Source organism: Pseudomyrmex gracilis, unplaced genomic scaffold (assembly GCF_002006095.1).
Source record: "Pseudomyrmex gracilis isolate BER0280 unplaced genomic scaffold, ASM200609v1 scaffold_123, whole genome shotgun sequence".
Classification (NCBI taxonomy): Eukaryota; Metazoa; Arthropoda; class Insecta; order Hymenoptera; family Formicidae; genus Pseudomyrmex; species Pseudomyrmex gracilis.
This window is the reverse complement of record NW_018020707.1, coordinates 436,880-453,876: the sequence shown is the minus strand read 5'-3', so window position 1 is coordinate 453,876 and position 16,997 is coordinate 436,880. Positions and strand designations below refer to the sequence as shown.

The following is a 16,997-nucleotide window of genomic DNA, read 5'->3' as shown; positions in this document are numbered from 1 at the left end:
CACATGTCCAATTACGCGGTCGTTATTCAATACGCATTACTTATTTCTCTTCTGCGCGGTTCGCAGAAGTTAAAACGCCGCACGTCGCGATCGATCATACGTCGCAACACGTTAAACGCCAGCGGGTCGATTCTAATCGCGATGAAATGGTAACACTCGGGGGCAGTACAGCGAGGCATAATTTATGAGAGGGTACGGGGTCTCCTACTCCGAGACGCGCAACAGAGCGCGTAACGTTGTGCAGAGTTCGCGCACAACTTCGCCAACCTTTTGCCGCACATGCTCTAGATCGCGCCAACGTGTATGATTATTACGAAGTGTACTCGGATACGGCGGCCCCTTTTTTTCTCCCCTCTTCTCTCTCTCTTCCTTTCTTTTTCTCTGTTTCTTTTGTATTTCTGTCCCACGAGCTGTGTTGGATCTTTTATGAAGAAAGGCGACATAATAGACCGTTGGAGTCCGCGGCGGTGATTAATGGCGCTTGGTTTATGAGAAGCGCTTTGATTTATCGAGCGCCTTGTTCTCTCCAAAGTCTCTACCTCAGCCGCGCGTTCCAAGTTTACCGATTAATCCCCTGGACAATCTGAGCGCACGCGCTAGCAAAACGTCAACGAGCTAATAGACACCCCCGTGTGGTTCTCTCTCGTCTGTTTTCAGATAAATGCGCATTACAACCACAAGCCCTTCTTCACCAATTGCTCGAATTACGCACCGGTGGTGCTGGAGGAGGAGCCACGCTTCACGAGAGTGTTCCAGGTGCGCGCCGAGGACGGGGATCCGCCGGAGGACGGAGGTAAGTACGCCGCGTACCATCATCAAACATTGCACGGCGGATAAAACGTCGCGTCATGTAATAATTATTCGCGCGCAACGAGAAGAAGTGCGTCATTTGCAATCTTCAAAGCGTGTTCTCTTTCGCGTTTACAATTTTTTTGTGTCCACGATGGTATGCGTTTTCAACGACTTGGAGAGTAGTGTGAAAAAATCGCGTTCGCAAAAAGATCAAGAAAGAAATGATCAAGAATGGATTACCGTGTGGTATAAATCTGTGGAATATCTCGCGCTTGCATTATTTGTTGATCGCGGGGCAAAGATACTATTTTCACAGTCCAGACCGACATAAAGTGACCGCGCAAGAACGTGTTGTGCAGGGTCATTAATCCGATTACCCGGCGATTATCTGGTCATGAATTTTCAGGTACCATTACGTACAGCTTCGTGACCACTCCGCACGAGAGGATGAAGTTTGAAATTGACAATGTGACCGGCGTCATCACCACGCTTCATATACTCGACAGAGACGAACCCGATCGAGAAAAGGAAGCTTATCTCACAGTTATGGCAAGCGACAATGGCAGGCCGCAGCTTGATGACGTGTGCACATTTAAGATCACCATCGAGGACATCAACGACAACACGCCGTTCTTCGACAAAGTGGTACGTCGCCTAACCAGCCGAGTTACCGACTCGTTGATATATAGTTTGATCGATTCCTCTTTTTCTCGTCTCCCCACCGACGACGATTCCGTCGTTTGTGCAAAGAAAATATCGGATGCATGCGGTACGAATACGCGTCTCTGCATTATGCATACGCAATTAAGCGGGTGTAATAGCTATGTAACCAGTTTGTACTCGGTAAAAGATATATATCGCAGTCTATAGCAAAACCAACATTGTTTCTTTTTCTTTTTTTTTCTTTTTTTTTTTTATTAACGGAACAAAAACTTTTTTTTATAGAATGTTGTTCCTCTCATCACATACGAGCAAGAATAGTTCTCAAAAACAAAGTAAACATCATGAATTTTTTGCCACATAGATCTTCGTGCATTTATACCGCTTAACTTCCCTTTCTTTTTTCATAGACTAACATAACGCAACTGTATCACTACTAACAAGATCTGCTTGAATTTTTTTGTTTTATTCCAATCTCAGGTCTTCCGTGGACATGTATGGAAGGTTGGTTTTGAATTTGCAGTGTGTGCGTGCGTGCGTGTGTGTGAATTTTGCACGTCGCAAATGAGAAAAATGTCTCTCTTCTTTGTTTTTTTTTGTTTTTTTTTTTCAAGCGATTTTGCAAAACTAAAGTATTTCATAATTTTTTGCGTATCGAACGAGAGATATCTGCGTTGAAAACATGTAGTTTTTAAAATTCAACGGAGATAAAAAAACCGCTGCATTGACGTGAAAAACAGAGATTTTTACGCCAGCTTGTACGACAGCTTGTTACGTTGATCAGCACATTTAATGCGACTAATTGCATTCGCCATTTTTGTTCCCTCCACGTTTTTCAAAGAAAAATAAGTTGTGCATGCACGTGATGATGTTTTGGATACATGATATAATGACGCATTTTAGTGACGCACGATTTGTGTGAAAATTGCATGAAACGCATCACGCTAACATAAAATGCATTTTGGGAGTCGTGTATACGTATTGCTACGTAGTCGGTCCTAGCATCGTTTAAATGCGTTTTGGGCCTTTTGTTCCTCGCAGCATTATCGGGAATCTGTGCCGCAAGATTTACCGGTCGGGCGCGAGGTCATGAGAGTTTCCGCCACCGATATCGACGACGGAGAAAATTCCATCGTGCGATATAGTTTATCATCCAAGAGGACGGATGACTCCGACTACTTTCGGATCGACGAAGCTACCGGTGTCATATTTCTCATGAAACCTATAGACGTAAGTAAAATGAAGAAGAACGACGTTTAAAAGAGAGTGGTGCGTTAATGGCACTTTTTTTCGCAATTCGAACGACATGTATAACGGATATTTTTTCTCTCTTTCGTAATAAACTTGATTATTTAAATGTATTTTCAGTGACACTATTTTACTATGAATATTTTTTTGTACACGAAAAACGTCGGAAATAATGTTGAATTACTGCGGGGCATGATGTGTTTTTGCTTATTTTTCATATTTTTACAAATACAAACGTTTCCACTAGAGAGAGAGAGAGAGAGAGAGAGAGAGAGTGTGCGCGCTGACAAATAATGCGCAACATGTCAAAAATCGTTCTTTTTTTTTGTTTCTCGAAGTTTTAGTTTGTTTATATAAAGTTTATGTACACAAGTTTTTCGAATATTACAATTATTACGTGTGTGTATTACTCGCGCAGCGGAATCCAGGTTACAAATTCGACTTGACTGCCACGGCCACGGATTCTGGCGAGGATCCAAAGAGCGATTTCATTGATCTTGACATAAAGGTTGTGGAGTCGCATAAGAAGGCGCCGGCGTTTATACCTCCCCAAATAGAACCAATTAAACTTAAGGAGAATTTCAACGATTTCGACGCCAGTATTGTCCGTTTAAAGGCAATTTCCAATGTCAACTCCACTAAGGATGAAGACTCGTACTTGCAGTTTAACATCGTCACTGGCAGAACGGAACTGACCAACAAGGGAAACATCTTTAGGTAACTGCGAATCGCGCGTTTGTCAAGTTTTTGTTTGTCGTTTTTCATAATTGCGCGCTTTTTCTTGCGCATTTCGCGTAATTAAATATTTCGTTTAACGCTCATTAGACTGGAATCGAATAAGGACGTCGCGGATATCAAGCTTTCCCAACAGTTAGATTACGAAAGCAACACGCAGTATAAGTTGATAATACAAGTAACAAATAAGTATCAATTGGCCGCCGAAATGAATGTCGTTATCGACATTCTCGACGTGAATGACAATATTCCGGTCTTTCGTGATATCAAGAAAGGGAGCGTGTTAGAGAACGAACCTCCAGGAACTCCCGTGATGCAGGTGCGAGCGATCGACGCCGATGGAACTTCTGCCAATAATCAGGTAATTTAATAATATATTATATTTTAAATAACAACTCTTTTCAGAGAAGAAATATTTTCTGCATTTGTGTGTCCGAGTTTCGTTACTTGTGTTATAATTTGTTAGCACATATCTCGACTTGCCTTTTCAGGTCACTTATCATTTAGACAGTTTTGATACTTACTTCAAAATTGACCCTCACACTGGCAATATTACGACGTTAACGACATTCGATCGAGAAGTCGAGGACACGTACAACGTCAAAGTAATAGCAACAGACAATGCTCCGAGCGCTTTGTTCAAATCGAAAGAACACAATAAAGGAGAACAAGTATTTCGAATTGAAATCGCCGATAAGAACGACAATCCGCCTCGATTCACTCAAAGAGTTTACACTCATAATTCGGTTCTCGAGAACGCAAACGTCAACACGTACGTAGCCGAGGTCGAAGCGATTGATTCCGACACGGCGAGTCCCGTCACATATAGCATCATAGCCGGAAACACCAACCAAAGTTTCAACATTGAAGGTACAACGGGAAAGATTCGTGTTAACGCATCGCTCGATTATGAAAAAATCACCAAATACAACTTGACCGTGAAAGCGTACGATGGTGTGTTCTATGACACGGCGCAAGTTGAGATTTTTATTGAAAATGTCAATGACAATCCACCGGTGTTCGAAGAGTTTGATCAGAATCCGACGATACGCGAAGAAACACTGGTAGAAGGTAAGACGTTGATAAACAATCTGATCACAATCTTTGGTTTTCCTGAAAAATTGTATTTCCAATAAATAAACTTTCACAATTGTTCGTTTTCTCTTAGGATGTATTACCACCGTGACGGCTTACGATCCTGACATCGAAGATAGAAATGCCGATCAGCGTATCGCCTATTTCATCGTTAAGGAAGATCAACAACCCCTAATAGGAATTGACAAGAATGGTTGTATGAAACTGAAGAAACCATTAGATCGTGATCCACCGAAAGGTTACGCAACATGGACCGTAAGTTATTATTAACTACATATAAATAAATTTAATTAAATAACATTATTTACATTTACAAATAAATTTATTTGATATAAAAATATAAAAACCAATCAAAAGAATTTTTATCAAATTTGTTTTTTTTTTTTTTTTTTTTGTTGAACTTCTCTTGTTTTATAAAATTTATTTACATTTTTTATAAAATTCAATTTCCTTGGTTTTTTTTTGTTTACAGGTTATTATAATGGCAAGAGACGATGACGGTTCGCCTACAGCTCTACGTAAAACCGTGGAGGTCAACATCACTCTCTTGGACATAAATGACAACGCGCCGTTCCTCGATATGCCGTATCCGGTTATTTGGACCGAAAACAAACCACCGGGAAAGATAACCGAGCTGAAAGCACGGGACTACGACTCTGATATTAATGGTCCGCCGTTCAAATTCCGAATCGACGGTTCCGCGGATAGTGAAATCATGCACAATTTCGAGATTCACGAATCGAGTCTGTACGCGCGAGTGATGTTCGATCGAGAAAGACGAAAAAGTTATGACATACCAATCGCGATAACAGACAGTGGTAGACCACCTCTGACGGGTACTTCTACGCTTACCGTGATTATAGGTGACGAAAATGACAATCCTATGCAAGAAGGCACGAGTTCTATATTTGTTTATAACTACAAAGGAGAAGCTCCTGATACAGAGATCGGGCGCGTTTACGTCAACGATCCGGACGATTGGGATTTGCCAGACAAATCCTTCGATTGGGCTTCTCCTCATGAAGGATTTCTTCTGAACAGCAGTACCGGCATGATTACCTTACTGTCGGGAACTACGAACGACACCTTTGTATTGAAGTTTGTCGTTACCGAGAAAGGCCATTCCATTCCAGCTCATCAAGTAAACGCGTACGTGAACATCACCGTTAAAGAACTTCCGAAGGAGGCTGTGGACAGATCCGGTTCCGTGCGATTTTACGGAATAACTGCTGAGCAATTTGTGGAGCCTGACGAGTCTGGCGTTAGCAGAAAGGAATTATTTCAAGAAAAATTGGCTTCTATGCTGAACACATCGATTGAAAATGTCGACGTGTTCACCGTGCTTCACTCACCCCATTACAACAACAGAAGTCTGCTCGACATCCGATTCTCGGCACACGGCAGCCCGTATTACGCTCCCGAGAAGCTGAATACGATTATAGCGCAGCATTCTAAGGAAATCGAGCGGGACATAAAGGCGGCTATTTTGTTGATAAACATCGACGAATGCCTGTTCGAGAAGCTTCATTGCAATTATACGTGCCGCAACTCCTTGAACGCCAGTACTGTTCCTTATTCCGTTTATACCAACACCAGTTCGTTCGTCGGAGTACGAGCGGTCGTGGATCCTCTTTGCACTTGCCATGTAGCGGAACCTATCGTCTGTTTGAACGGCGGCACTCCTATGGCGAAACGATGCGAGTGCCCACCTGGTCTGGAAGGACCGAGATGCGAATTACTGAGTATCGGGTTTCAGGGAGACGGCTGGGCTATCATGCCGTCGCTCGGTCAAGCTTGTGAGGAGTCACATTTACGTAAGTGCTCGGAATATAATACTCCCGCGCTTTTTGCTTCTGTTTTCCACATTTATGTTTTTTTTTTTTCTGTTTTTTTATACGTATATATATACGATTTGTTTGCAGAATTGGAAGTAACACCGCACGTCGACAACGGCCTCGTGTTTTACTTCGGTCCCATGACGTACAGTCCTAAGCTCGGAATACAAGATTTCATGTCTTTAGAAATTCAACAAGGCTATGCAATGTTGTACATGGATTACGGAACCGGAACTGTGAAACTGGAGCACAAACAAATCAAACTAACGGACGGCAAGAGTCACAAGATAGAGATTCTCTGGTCTAAATCTGTACGTATTTGTGTGTTATACATATTTTCTTCGACTCACAGAAGCGGAATATATGCAATACCGCCTTACATTGCGCGTTTGTTTTTCCAGTCAATAGAGATGAAAGTCGATAATTGCGTTATATCCGCTTGCCTGAGTCTCACCGCACCGCAAGGACCCAATGAAATTTTAAACGTAAACAGCCCGCTGCAAGTCGGCGGTACAATGACCAACTTGGCGCAAATGGCAGCAAATTTCGGATGGGATTATAAACCAACTGACAAAGGACTTGTTGGCTGTATACGCAACATGACGTTCAATGGAAATGTTAGTAACGATAAAAAAAAAAAGAATAAATGTAACAAACAGAAGAACGAATTAACAAGTTAAAATTACAAAAGAACATTGAGTTACTTTGTTTCATTACAGACGTACAACCTGGGAATGCCATCGCTGTCTAGAAACGCAAATCCTGGTTGCGATCATGGCATGGCAAAAGCCATTTCATTCGGCATCGATACGAACTTTATAGTAGCTATATTGGTGTGTGTATTAATATTGCTGGTACTGCTGGTAGCGGTAGTCGTGCACAGGAGGAAAACAGACGATTTGTATAAAGATATGGACGATATCAGAGAGAACATTATTAATTACGAGGACGAAGGAGGCGGCGAAGTAGACACGGGATATGATTTAAATGTATTGAGAGCTATTTACGATGCGCCTATCGATTCCAAGATAACTTCCGTCGGCCTGCAGGAAAGCGGTAAAGATATAACGATCAATATATAATTATGCAAAAAGCGTTATTAAAATACAAAAATCTATTGTTGTACAAAAACTAAACAGAGATTTTGTTTCAAGGACACGACGAAGTTCCCGACATTTGCGGTTTTCTAGATGGCAAGAAAGAGAGTTGCGATAAAGATCCTGATACAAATCCATTCGATGACGTAAGGCATTACGCTTACGAAGGAGAGGGTAATTCAGAAGGCGACTTATCATCGTTAGCATCTTGTAAGCTTTTTCTTTCACAAATATCAAGATGTACACGATATGTAATCATGTTTCGACTTCTCGATCAATCTCACTCGCGCTCTCCTCTTTACTAGGTACCGATGATGGTGATCTCAAGTTTAACTATCTATCCAATTTCGGACCAAGATTCAGAAAGTTGGCGGACATGTACGGAGAAGAGAGTGACGAGGACAGCGACGGAGTCGGTGAACGAGAGAGCGAGAGTTGGTGTTGAGTTGTCTTAACAAAACACTTCGTAGATACAAAATTTTAATTCAGGTAAGGCATCTGTTTACACAAGTTACACAAGGTGCTATGTAAATAACAAATGGTGATGTAAATAGAGTCGTCCTGTTGTTTTCTTTTCTTTCACAGCGTACGTGACTTGCAGACTCGTTCGAGCTTTGTGGTCATAACCGCAAGGTTTGCATCTGTGCAAGATTCGTGCGTATCCTGTAGACTCGGGTTCCAGCAACGAGGCAGAACACAAAACAGGGGGCTTTATTGTACTTAAACGACATAAGCGGTCTTCACTTACTGACCGCTCGCGAGTTTTTTTGATGTGAGAAAAAGAAGAACTCCAACACGCAATCCTATCGATACAATAATTATAAGCGTGAATTATTAATAGACGAAATGAACTTTACAATTATCATAAGTGATTATTATGAACGTTATCAAAACTTCATTTATTTCGCGGAAAAGTGACGTACACAAACAAGGAATTTTTATATTGTGTCGTTAAAAGAATCTAGCCCGTTTACGCTGTAACTTTTACACTAAGAGTGATGAATGTGTATATGTGAAACAAGAGAGAGATACATAGTGCGTTCACTACGTTGCGCGAATTTAAACATTAAAAACACATTCGAATCATCGTGTCCTCGTTGTATGTACTTTAACGAGTTGTTGGACAATCGACAATTTTCATCGCGATCTCTGTTTTTTTGTATGTAATTATTTGTGAACATAGTTATATATATATATACATATATATACATTAAGATAAACTTGCAACTTGATTACTGATAAGAAACAATGTTCCATGGATCAAAAGTAGAACAAATATTGCGGCATAACAGTTCATGTAACGAGCTTAACACTTCGTCGACTATTTTGTTTGATAATATAAAGTTAGCGTAAGTAGTAAAAAGCGAGTTTTACATCTTTATTTACGAAAGAAGTATACAAAAGTTAAAGTTTCTGAAGTAAAAAGCTCCCAAAAAGAGTTACTACTGATGAATGTTCTCATAAATCAGTTGTGAAGTTACTTGAGAGACTTTTCCAACGTCGTGTATTAAACACAATTGATTTTTTAATCGGCCTTAGCGTAAATGTTTTTTGCGAGGTAAAAAGATTATAAACACATACGTGTTGCTGCACGTCGATAAAGTCGGCGAAGTATTGAGCATAAGTTTTACTTGTTTATTAAGAAAGCCAGAACGAGAGAAAAAAGGCTATTGTCTATTTTGTTAATGTCGTCTTTTTTTTTTTTTTAACATTGTGTAACGATGACAAAATGCTATGTGACTGACTTTAGAACCCGTCTAAGGAAACCTCAGTAATTTCGTAAAGTCGCGCGTATGACTGCCAAGATTCAAGAGACGGTCGCTCTTGGTCTGCGTATCATCTTTAAATATTTTGACAGCAAAGAGAAAAAAGATCGCACAGTCTAGTAACACCGGTTTGCAAAACGTTAAAAAAAAAAAAAAAAACATTGCAATTTTGTGATCGACTGTTTGTAATGAAAGACTATACTTTCCGTCGATTGCGGATCTGTCGTTTTGAGCTTGGCAATCATCAAGTTACGAGGTCTCCGGACTATTTTTTATACATATACATTATATAAATAAATAAATATATAGAGAGAGAGAAAGAGAAAGATTATATGTGAAAGAGAAAATGATACCTAATAACACACACAAATGAGTAATAAAATAAAAAACAGATGCCCATATAACTCTTCTTACTGATGATGAGAAAAGTCATCTTTTAAGAGTGTGAATAAGATGAAACGAAGATGAAATATAGGATACTCTGTCGCTCTTCTATTTATAATTTATATAGTATTTTAATAATTATACATACATATAGATATGAATGAGGAAGAAAGTGTATATGGATGTATGTGGTCATATCGCCAATGTATGCGTTATAACAATGTCATGTGTATCACCAGATGAACGCGTATGTACAAAAACAATATTGCATACGTATATTGTTATATATTCGATATATGTTCGAAAACCTACGTATATATGTACAACTACATACATATGGATTCCCTTTGTACGTGTATATTAACTCGCGCGAGAATCGAAAAGATAATTGTTCTCACATCGATCAAGTTTATCCGTAATATTGTTCTGCTAGTAGAAATTATGTCGTTGATAAGAAGAAAAAGAAGAAGAAGAGAAGACTCGACAATTCCAGACATTTGCAACCCGATAACAGATAGAAGTCAAGAAAAAAACAACACATGGAGATCGAGTGCCATAGCGCGCTTCGGAAGACGTTAATCTTGTTCCGTGAATATATAAACTGCCGGTAAGATCGTTATATAAATATATATTATATCGCGAACTTCTCAAATACTTTCGAAATGATAAAATTTATGAAGTTTTGTCATTCGAAAAGTATTTGTTCGCGCTTCTCATTTTGACCAGCCACTTTGATAAATATAATTATTATTTCCTATGTGTCTTTGTGCGTTTGATAAGTACACGAGGAATCGCTGTTATTTTTAAGCTTTTTGTACGCAAAATAATAAAACACTCGACGATATGTATATCGCTGTGGTTACACGATTAAAATACCGAATAAAAACCACAGTCGTGATATCATATCACGAGATTTCCACGCATATATAAAATATATGTTTACGATAAGAAAAGCGCAACTCGAGCGGACGCGTGTGATCTCAATAATAAGTGGGGAACGAATTTTTTTTTTGGGGACATTCCTCCGTAAATGTCTGTACGAGCTACTTAGGCGCTTGCCATTGAACAACGATTAGAGCAAAAGATGAATAAAATATATAAATCTAAATAACATAGTCGCGTTTTTAGAAAACGAATTTATATTCAAATTTGTACTCGTTGCGTGTTTCCGCGTTAAATTCTTTTCCTTTTATTTTTTTTTTTTCTCAAAGCAATTATATTTGCGGCAAGCGGTGTGAGAGAAGATGTTACTACAATATAAAGATTTATGTAACATAAAGTTGGCAAAGATCGATATGTATAAACTAATCAACGTGTAATAGGTTTTTTCAATAACAGAGTGTACAGACACTGATAATATTTTTTTCTTTAGATAATTTTTTTTATTACCTTTATTAGTCAGATTAGCTCTCATTTATACACAATATTTTATAAGTTTTTGTAAAGAGGAAGATTTATATTTTTTCTTTATTTATTCGACTATTATCCCTCTATAACCCGAAGTTTTGTCATGGGCACAAGAGAATTTGTGCAACGTAAACCCATAAAAAAACAATAATCCTTATATATAAATTTTAACAATAAATTTTCAGAGATTTTTATTTTTGACAATCGCGATAAACAATTTTTGATGATTACAAAGAAGAGGTGATGAAACAAAATAATGCGTACACATAACACGCCACATTAGCCACACGTTTTGTGGCTAAAACTGAAATTAGACTAAAAAAATATCGATATATCGTGACTTCAAAGTTGGACGCGGCGTTATAGAGGGTTAACGATATTCGAAAACTTGCCTACATCAATTAAAACTTTTCTAATTATCATCTTTATATACAAAAAAAAGTTTAATGATTGTTCAGTCTTCTTCCATTTTATCGATCCGTAATTCTCATTTCTGTTATCATTACGTTGGAGGTAAGAAGGTCTTTTTCGTATTTTTATATCAAAATTCGTATTAAAATACAAAAGGACTTTTTGACCAACCTGATATTACTCATGGAGACGAGCAATCATTACTTATATTTCATTTCCGTCGTGATAAATCGTATAAAATAACATAAGAGAGGTTTGTAAATGCTGTTGATAAATGTTTACTCTCAACACTGCCTTTAAGTGATAGGGAAAGATTCATGGATTCCTTGCGAATGCGATTTTAATAACTTCTAAAAATCTTAATCCTGATGCGCATACGTACTACACCCTACGCACTTTGAGAATTGTAAAAAAAAGAAAAAGAAAAAAAAACCACAAGAGCTAGATATAAATATACACCTGGAACACGTAACATGCGCGCGCGTATACACACACACAAGGCTTGTACATTATTTAGAAAACTAAGAAATCTATTGTGAACCATTTAAATATGTGATATAATCGACGGCAACGCATATGAGCGCACCATTATCCTTTTAATCTTCGATTCACCCTTAGCTCGATAAAAGTTGTGTAATTTCCTTTTTGTAGCAATAAAGTAAAAGTTCGACTATACACGTGTCACTTTGTTCTTTTTTCTATACCGTCACAAAAATTTTAAATATATTGTATTGGAGAGATAAATATATCACTGATTAGGACGATGTGATCTTGTGAGACTTCATGTCCTACTACGTTTCTTTGTTGGCAAATTAGTCGGAAGCCTTTAAGCGTCACGGTCATGCGTCAATTTCGTTTGACAATACGTCACAAAATGACGCAATTAATACAAAAGTTTACTTCCCCAGACGAAATTGTCCGAATGACATATGTAATTTCGTATACAAATGATAATTTTGAAAAATAAAAATTAAATGATAAAAATGATAATTATTAACGTTTTATTAATATAATAATTTATGCAACTATCATTGTACAAATTGCAATGATAATTTTTCTTCTATAAAAATTGCAATGCGATATCAGCAAACCGTTTTATTTTTTACTAATAATGTATATTTTCTCTCTTGGTCTTCTTTTTTCCACTTCCTGTAAAGTTATCGCAAAGTTGTTTACGTAAAAATGTTACATAATGACGATTTGAACATTTGTTTTTTCGTTTACACAAGTGCAATGAACTTTATCTCCAGTTGACAGAATGAATTTGTGTCACATGAGCAATTAAGAAATGTAGAAAATAAAATGTAGAAAGTAATCGGTTGGATAGAGTAATTATATATTTATTATTATATATTTTTGCAGGAGAGCAAATATTAGCACCTGACTGACAGGATAACAAACAAACCGTGAATCTAAATTTGATCTGATGTTAAGACTGTAATATTCCACGTGTTGACATCACTCGCGCAGCAGGTGCAAGTACAACCTTCATTTCCAATTACCTGTAATCATTGGCGCAGTTTGCTAAATATAGAACTAATTAAATAAAAAACAACTGGACCTTATTGAGATAAGAAGACCGATATTTATTCAATAGTAGTGTCAAAGAACATGTTGATGTAAATATATAATTGTAACTATATATAAAGTAAATATATCTCGAAGCGCCACACACACCCACACGCATACACACACACACACACACAAAATGCGTCACTTGTGGATTCGCAATCAACTTTCGTACTGAAATCAGAAGCGGAAGATGACTTGCGAGGCGTAAGATTCAACGCCGGCGCAGAGCTTTTATTATCCTTCTTTACGATAGTGATTGGAATCTATGTTGTAGGGCTGTCGGGATGTTGTAATGTGCGCGCGTTGAAATGTGGGATCCGTATTGTATAAAACAGCCAACCGCTTCTTAGATCATTCACAGACGAAGTCTTCAGCAACATCGCCAATATTGTGTTGTTTCGCGGAAATATAAACTTTATACATTTGTATACACGAAAGTGTTATCATGTGAGTTTTGGTTTTTGGATTTTCGTAAAAATCTAGTGTAACTATTTCTTTTGCTCTGTCAAACATAAACAGTTAAATAGCTTAAACACATAATAGTGCGATGAACAGACAGTTTGCGTCTCATAGAATTAAATTACATTATTTTTTCTTTCAAGGTTTTGTAAGATGTCAATAAGGTTCCTCGCTGTAGCATTTCTTTTCTTCCTTCTTCTTACGGATGGTAAATCTCAAGTAACTTTTTCCAACGGTTGGAATCAGGGAAAAAGAAGTCCAAATATGCGGATTAGATCAAGTAACATGGATTGTTCGCGAAGCTCGGCAGAACAATTGTTAAATTTATACTCATTCGTTCAGGTATTAAATTGTCAAGATGCGAAATAAATTTTAATACGTAATCGCTTGCACATACATAGACTATAACATCTCGGTACTAAAAAAAAAAAAAACAATTGATCTGATACTATCTACGATTTCTACTATTTACAGATCGAAGCGCAAAGGATTTTGAATTGTCAAAATTTAAACGAATGAAGCGAGGAAGCTACGTTGTTCTAATGAAACGGACTCATACACGCCACTACTAAGCTGAAGTAAACAAAAACTATAATATTTTAAATATGTACTGTAATTACAGCACCATATCTCTTTTCTTTTTAATAATATAATAAATATGTGACAATAGTAAATATTTTTGTTTAGTCTCACTTAATAAAAGTTTTATGTTAATAAAAGGCACATATATGTATCTCTGAAGTTGTTTTCCTTGCCTGTTGCATGCTTTGTACATATTATTTGTTGTAACGTAAATAATTAACAATAATAATAAAACAAGCGATTAACAGCATTGAAGATACAAAAAAAAATCTTTACAGCAAAATGTTTCCTGAAGATCACACATACATACAACTATTACAGTCTTGCAAATAACCATGGTTTAACCATATAAATATCGTTACTTGTAATTTGAATAAAAAAATATATTAATATTAAGAAAAAGTGTATATTATAAAAAATCCTTTTTCTCTTTGTCTATTAAATATGAATGAAAATAGACATCAATATGCACACACACAAAACAAAAAAACTGTCTCACTAAATTGCAAATATTCTCAAAACATTTTTTTCTCTCTATAATTATGTTTTTCTAAAATATTGTTTTTTTGTTCAAATGTATCTGTTAAGAGAGAAATTTTCAGTTACATTTATACAATTGCAAATATCATTTGCAACGTGGTAATTAAGTACATACAGATTTTGCTTTCGGATGTATTCACATGGAAATAAATCGAGAAAGTGTTATTGGTTTATCGATATCTCATGCACATGTTTAGTTCATTAACAATCGCATATATATATATACATATATATATATGCATACATATATATTAAATCCATTATATGCGCACCGTTATTTAAGCGACAAAGCTGTTTGGAATATCAAAGGATTCCGGTCTGAATCGTTATTTCGCTGTTATGCGAATAATCAAAAGATTGACAGTGAGGTAAGAATACATTTTGTGTATTCTTTGAAAATTCACGTGCATATGCACGTAAACAGAATATCATCAATGAAAGCATACACTAATTTTACTAATAAGGCAACAAATATTTTCATTTACAGAAAGATGAACTAAAATTCGATAAAATGAAGCAAAGTATCTACCTTCTGCTTGCATTCTTAGCTTTTTCCAGTGGTGAATTTAGCTCGGAAACTTATCACAATCAACGAGAACCCAAAAATGGTAAGACCTTCAAAACGTTCTCGTGTAAAAAAATTATCTTTCTAAAGTAACAAAACGGAAGAAAGATATGTGTATGTGTGCATGTTCTATTTTTTTCTCTACCTAAATGACTCTAACAGACTTGTCAAATTACACACATTAGCTTACGCGACAATAATAAAAAAAAAATATCTTTATTTTATTGCGGATTTTATTTTTCGCTTTACAGAGATAAATCGCAAGGATGATAACGAATCAAGAAACCGTACAACTCAAGACAATTCTCCTTCTTGGTTCGAATGTGAGAAACCAGGTTTTTACGCCGATGAACACGATTGTAGAAAATATTACATATGCGTGAGAGTTGAAAACAAACATTCTAAATTTCGTCGATCTATTTATCAATGTGACGCCAACAAAGTTTTCTCGGATGTACATATGAATTGTACGCTACCTCAAGAAAGCGGGAGAGCGGAATGCGGTGGTTCTGTCTCTTCGGAGCAAGAAGATATTTCAGGTACGACAAATTTGTCACACACATATACGCAATACACAAATTTACAAGCGTGCCAATCATAGAACACTTGAAAACATTTAAAGAACACCAGCATCACAACGAAACAAATCTCTACACAGAAGAATCACACATGTAACAGATACTCATTTGAATCCAAAAGACACAACTCAGGAATACAAAGCTCGATACTTATATACAGCCAAATGTTTCGGAAAGTGGTGAGATCAAATGAACTATGTCAACAAGAAGAATTTATACTGTATCTTAAGAATAAAAAAAGTATTATAAATGCTCTTCAATCAGAACCATTTAAGACATGTTTACATGCGACGATACAAATCGTTGGAATGATACAGGAGCAAAGAAAGTAAATGTGTTCGAGTCTTTGGAATGTAATTGAAAGACTCTAATACACGTACAAAGAAGGTAATAGCCGCAGTACTTCAACGCAGTTATCTTCAAACATCCTAATGACTATGTTAGAAAATCATTTTTCTTTTACAGTACTACTTGACAGTACTGTAGTGCACCTTACAGTGATATATTTGTTTTTACAAAAGTTACATACGTTACCATTTTTATTGAATACTACTAGACTACTCTGTACATCGTATTTATCTTTTACACTATAATTAGACTGTACAATAATGTAATAAAGAATTAAGTATAAATTACAACTAGACATAAAAAACTCATAAAATACGATAATTACTTTTTCAGAGGATAGTGGAACCGAAGAAGATAGCAATATCTCAGACACTTCTAGTCAGGAAAACCGTGAAAAAAAAGAATCAAATTACCAATACAACAGATATAACAAAACTAATAAAAATAAGAAAAACACTACTTACAATAACAGAGAAAGAAATAATCGAAACAGATCTAGAAGAAATCAAAATAAAAGAAATAAAGATCATAGTAGCAGCGAAGAAATCAGAGAAAATGAAAACACCGATCACAAAGACAGAGAAAAGCGTCGAGATAGCAAAGAAACCAAGGATAACAATAATTCTATCAGCGAAGATAATAAAGACATCAATAATTCTACACAAAAAGATAAAAAAAACTCTAAAAATAAAAATAAAGGTAAAGAAATCCAACATAAACGCAAAAGTAATAACAGTAGCAGTAGCAGTAGCAGTAGCAGCAGCAGCAGCAGCAGCAGTAGTGAAGAAAGCAACAAAAAAAACAAAGATAAAGGAAAACACAAAAACAAAAGCAAAGAAATCCAACATAAAGACAAAAATAATAGTGGCAGTAGCAGCAGCAGTAGTGAAGAAAGCAACGAAAAGCACAAAGATAAAGGAAAA

At 36.6% G+C, this 16,997-nt stretch overlaps 2 protein-coding genes across 2 annotated transcripts in view; both read left to right on the top strand.

The window, feature by feature from the left end:
• The first annotated feature begins 715 nt into the window (after positions 1 to 715).
• Positions 716 to 14,113, top strand: LOC109856553 (DE-cadherin). Its single transcript, XM_020431939.1, has 15 exons — positions 716 to 793; positions 1,199 to 1,437; positions 2,494 to 2,682; positions 3,119 to 3,417; positions 3,526 to 3,796; positions 3,927 to 4,506; positions 4,604 to 4,785; positions 5,003 to 6,344; positions 6,453 to 6,676; positions 6,767 to 6,982; positions 7,085 to 7,421; positions 7,520 to 7,672; positions 7,768 to 7,900; positions 13,605 to 13,803; positions 13,936 to 14,113. Exons 2-15 carry the CDS (start codon positions 1,240 to 1,242, stop codon positions 13,978 to 13,980), a joined length of 4,368 nt encoding a protein of 1,455 aa, XP_020287528.1. The 5' UTR covers positions 716 to 793; positions 1,199 to 1,239; the 3' UTR covers positions 13,981 to 14,113.
• Positions 14,114 to 14,826: 713 nt separating this feature from the next.
• LOC109856563 (dentin sialophosphoprotein-like) overlaps positions 14,827 to 16,997 on the top strand; it is a 6,702-nt gene continuing 4,531 nt past the window's right edge. Inside the window, exons 1-4 of the mRNA XM_020431968.1 lie at positions 14,827 to 14,951; positions 15,071 to 15,191; positions 15,400 to 15,687; positions 16,408 to 16,997. Coding sequence (XP_020287557.1) covers positions 15,095 to 15,191; positions 15,400 to 15,687; positions 16,408 to 16,997 — 975 coding nt within the window. The 5' untranslated portion in view covers positions 14,827 to 14,951; positions 15,071 to 15,094. The remainder of the gene's footprint in view (positions 14,952 to 15,070; positions 15,192 to 15,399; positions 15,688 to 16,407) is intronic.